General features: G+C 43.9%; 1 protein-coding gene across 1 annotated transcript; it reads left to right on the top strand.

Moving 5' to 3' along the window:
* Nucleotides 1–708: 708 nt before the first annotated feature.
* On the top strand, nt 709–1,728 carry npbwr2b (neuropeptides B/W receptor 2b; the record flags this gene model as incomplete). Its single annotated transcript, XM_079274360.1, has 1 exon — nt 709–1,728. One exon carries the CDS (start codon nt 709–711, stop codon nt 1,726–1,728), a length of 1,020 nt encoding a protein of 339 aa, XP_079130486.1.
* Nucleotides 1,729–2,023: the final 295 nt, after the last annotated feature.

The raw sequence follows: 2,023 nt of genomic DNA, 5'->3' as shown, positions 1-2,023 counted from the left end.
GGAGAGCAGCGCGTCTCCCACAGAGGTAAGACCGGAGGAGAGTGACTTTACCAGAGACACGGAGCCAAATGTTTTTAAAGAACTGGATGTGGAAATTCAACCCTGACAAAAAACAACAACAGTGGAGCATTCATTTAGTGAGCTTGAAGCGTTTTCACATCAAGAAAATCAAACAGATGCACATTTTACCGCGGACGAATATTCTCCGGAGAAAATCCATCTGACAGGACTATTGTTGAAGCATAGTGCAGTAAGTGGGTAAGTTCGATTGTATGGAACAGTTTGCGTAATTATTACATGTTCTCTTTTTGTACCAGCCACTAACAGTGAAACTATTGATCCTTAATTCATTTGTGGACCTGCTTTTACCTTCTCAGTGACTTGCTGTTGGTCCCTGGACGTCAGCTTGGAAACTGTTACTCTAAAGACTTTTCTCTTCTCTGTTGTCTGCAAGTGGTCAGAAGCGAGGCTCCTCTCTTTTGGTGTAATGGAGGGTAATCACACTTTAACTGAACCTTTTTGTTTGTTGAACTGTGCATAACTAACTTTTTAGGCTTAATGATAACTGATTAATGCATCGTGTGAGAGAATATGTCCAAAAAGGAATACAAAGACACTAAAGACTCTCTAACAAATAATTTATAACTCATTTAAAATCGGTGGATATTTGTTTTACAATGCTCAGAGACTCTTAGTTCCTTCTCAAACATGGAGAATGTGTCCATCCCTGCCGTTGCACCGCCGCCAGTCTGCAACGATTCTGTGGACTTCTACTCCCTCATGTCAGAGAACGACACTGACCTGAACTGCACTCCTCCCTCTGAGTTTTACTTCTACGCAGACCTGTACATCATTTTACCGGTCATCTATTCTGTAATCTGCGCAGTTGGACTGACAGGCAACACCGCTGTCATCTATGTGATCCTCAAAGCCCCCAAGATGAAAACAGTAACCAATATGTTCATCCTGAACTTGGCCATCGCCGATGATTTGTTCACTTTGGTGCTACCGATCAACATAGCCGAACACTTGCTGCACTACTGGCCTTTTGGTGATGTTTTGTGCAAAGTCATCCTTAGCATAGACCATTACAACATCTTCTCCAGTATCTATTTCCTGACAGTTATGAGCATTGACCGCTACCTGGTTGTTTTGGCCACGGTGAGGTCCAAGCGCATGCCTTACCGCACCTACCGAGCAGCCAAAATCATCTCATTATGTGTCTGGATACTTGTTATCCTCATCGTCATGCCTTTCACTGTTTTTGCTGGCGTGTACATGAACCCGAATGATGGGAGGAAGAGCTGTGTGCTGAGCTTCCCAAGCCCAGAGAGTTTGTGGTTCAAAGCGAGCCGGATCTACACGCTCATCCTGGGCTTTGCCATTCCTGTCTCAACCATCTGTATCTTATATACCATGATGCTCTACAAGCTAAGGAACATGCGACTCAACAGCAATGCCAAGGCGCTGGACAAGGCCAAGAAGAAAGTCACCATCATGGTGTTTATCGTCTTGGCCGTCTGTTTGTTCTGCTGGACGCCGTTCCACCTCAGCACCATTGTGGCTCTGACGACGGACCTGAGGACCACACCGCTCCTGATCGGGATCTCCTATTTCATAACTAGCCTGAGCTACGCCAACTCCTGCCTCAACCCATTCCTCTACGCCTTCCTGGACGACAGCTTCAGGAAAGCCTTCAAGAAAATGTTGGAATGTAGACCGGCCTGAAGGTACGATAGTAGGACACATGAAACCAGTCCCAGAGGTCGAGAGAGACTTCCTGAGGGAGGACAGACTGTGGTGGTAAAATTGGATGGTTAAGATTTAGGTTAAAATCTGAATTGTTAATGTATGTGATAAAGATTTGATTGGTTTGTTAAAGCTCACACTGCAACTTTACACATTGTTTGCACATGCTAGCAATAGGTATCTTTCATTCATCTGTGATATATCGAAAAAAAACGTATAGAATAATACCTGTAAATTGCACAAATCTCATCTATAAATGATTTATATTCCAGTA

The sequence above is a fragment of the Melanostigma gelatinosum genome (genome assembly GCF_949748355.1).
Source record: "Melanostigma gelatinosum genome assembly, chromosome: 8".
Classification (NCBI taxonomy): Eukaryota; Metazoa; Chordata; class Actinopteri; order Perciformes; family Zoarcidae; genus Melanostigma; species Melanostigma gelatinosum.
This window is presented reverse-complemented; position numbering and strand designations above follow the sequence as displayed.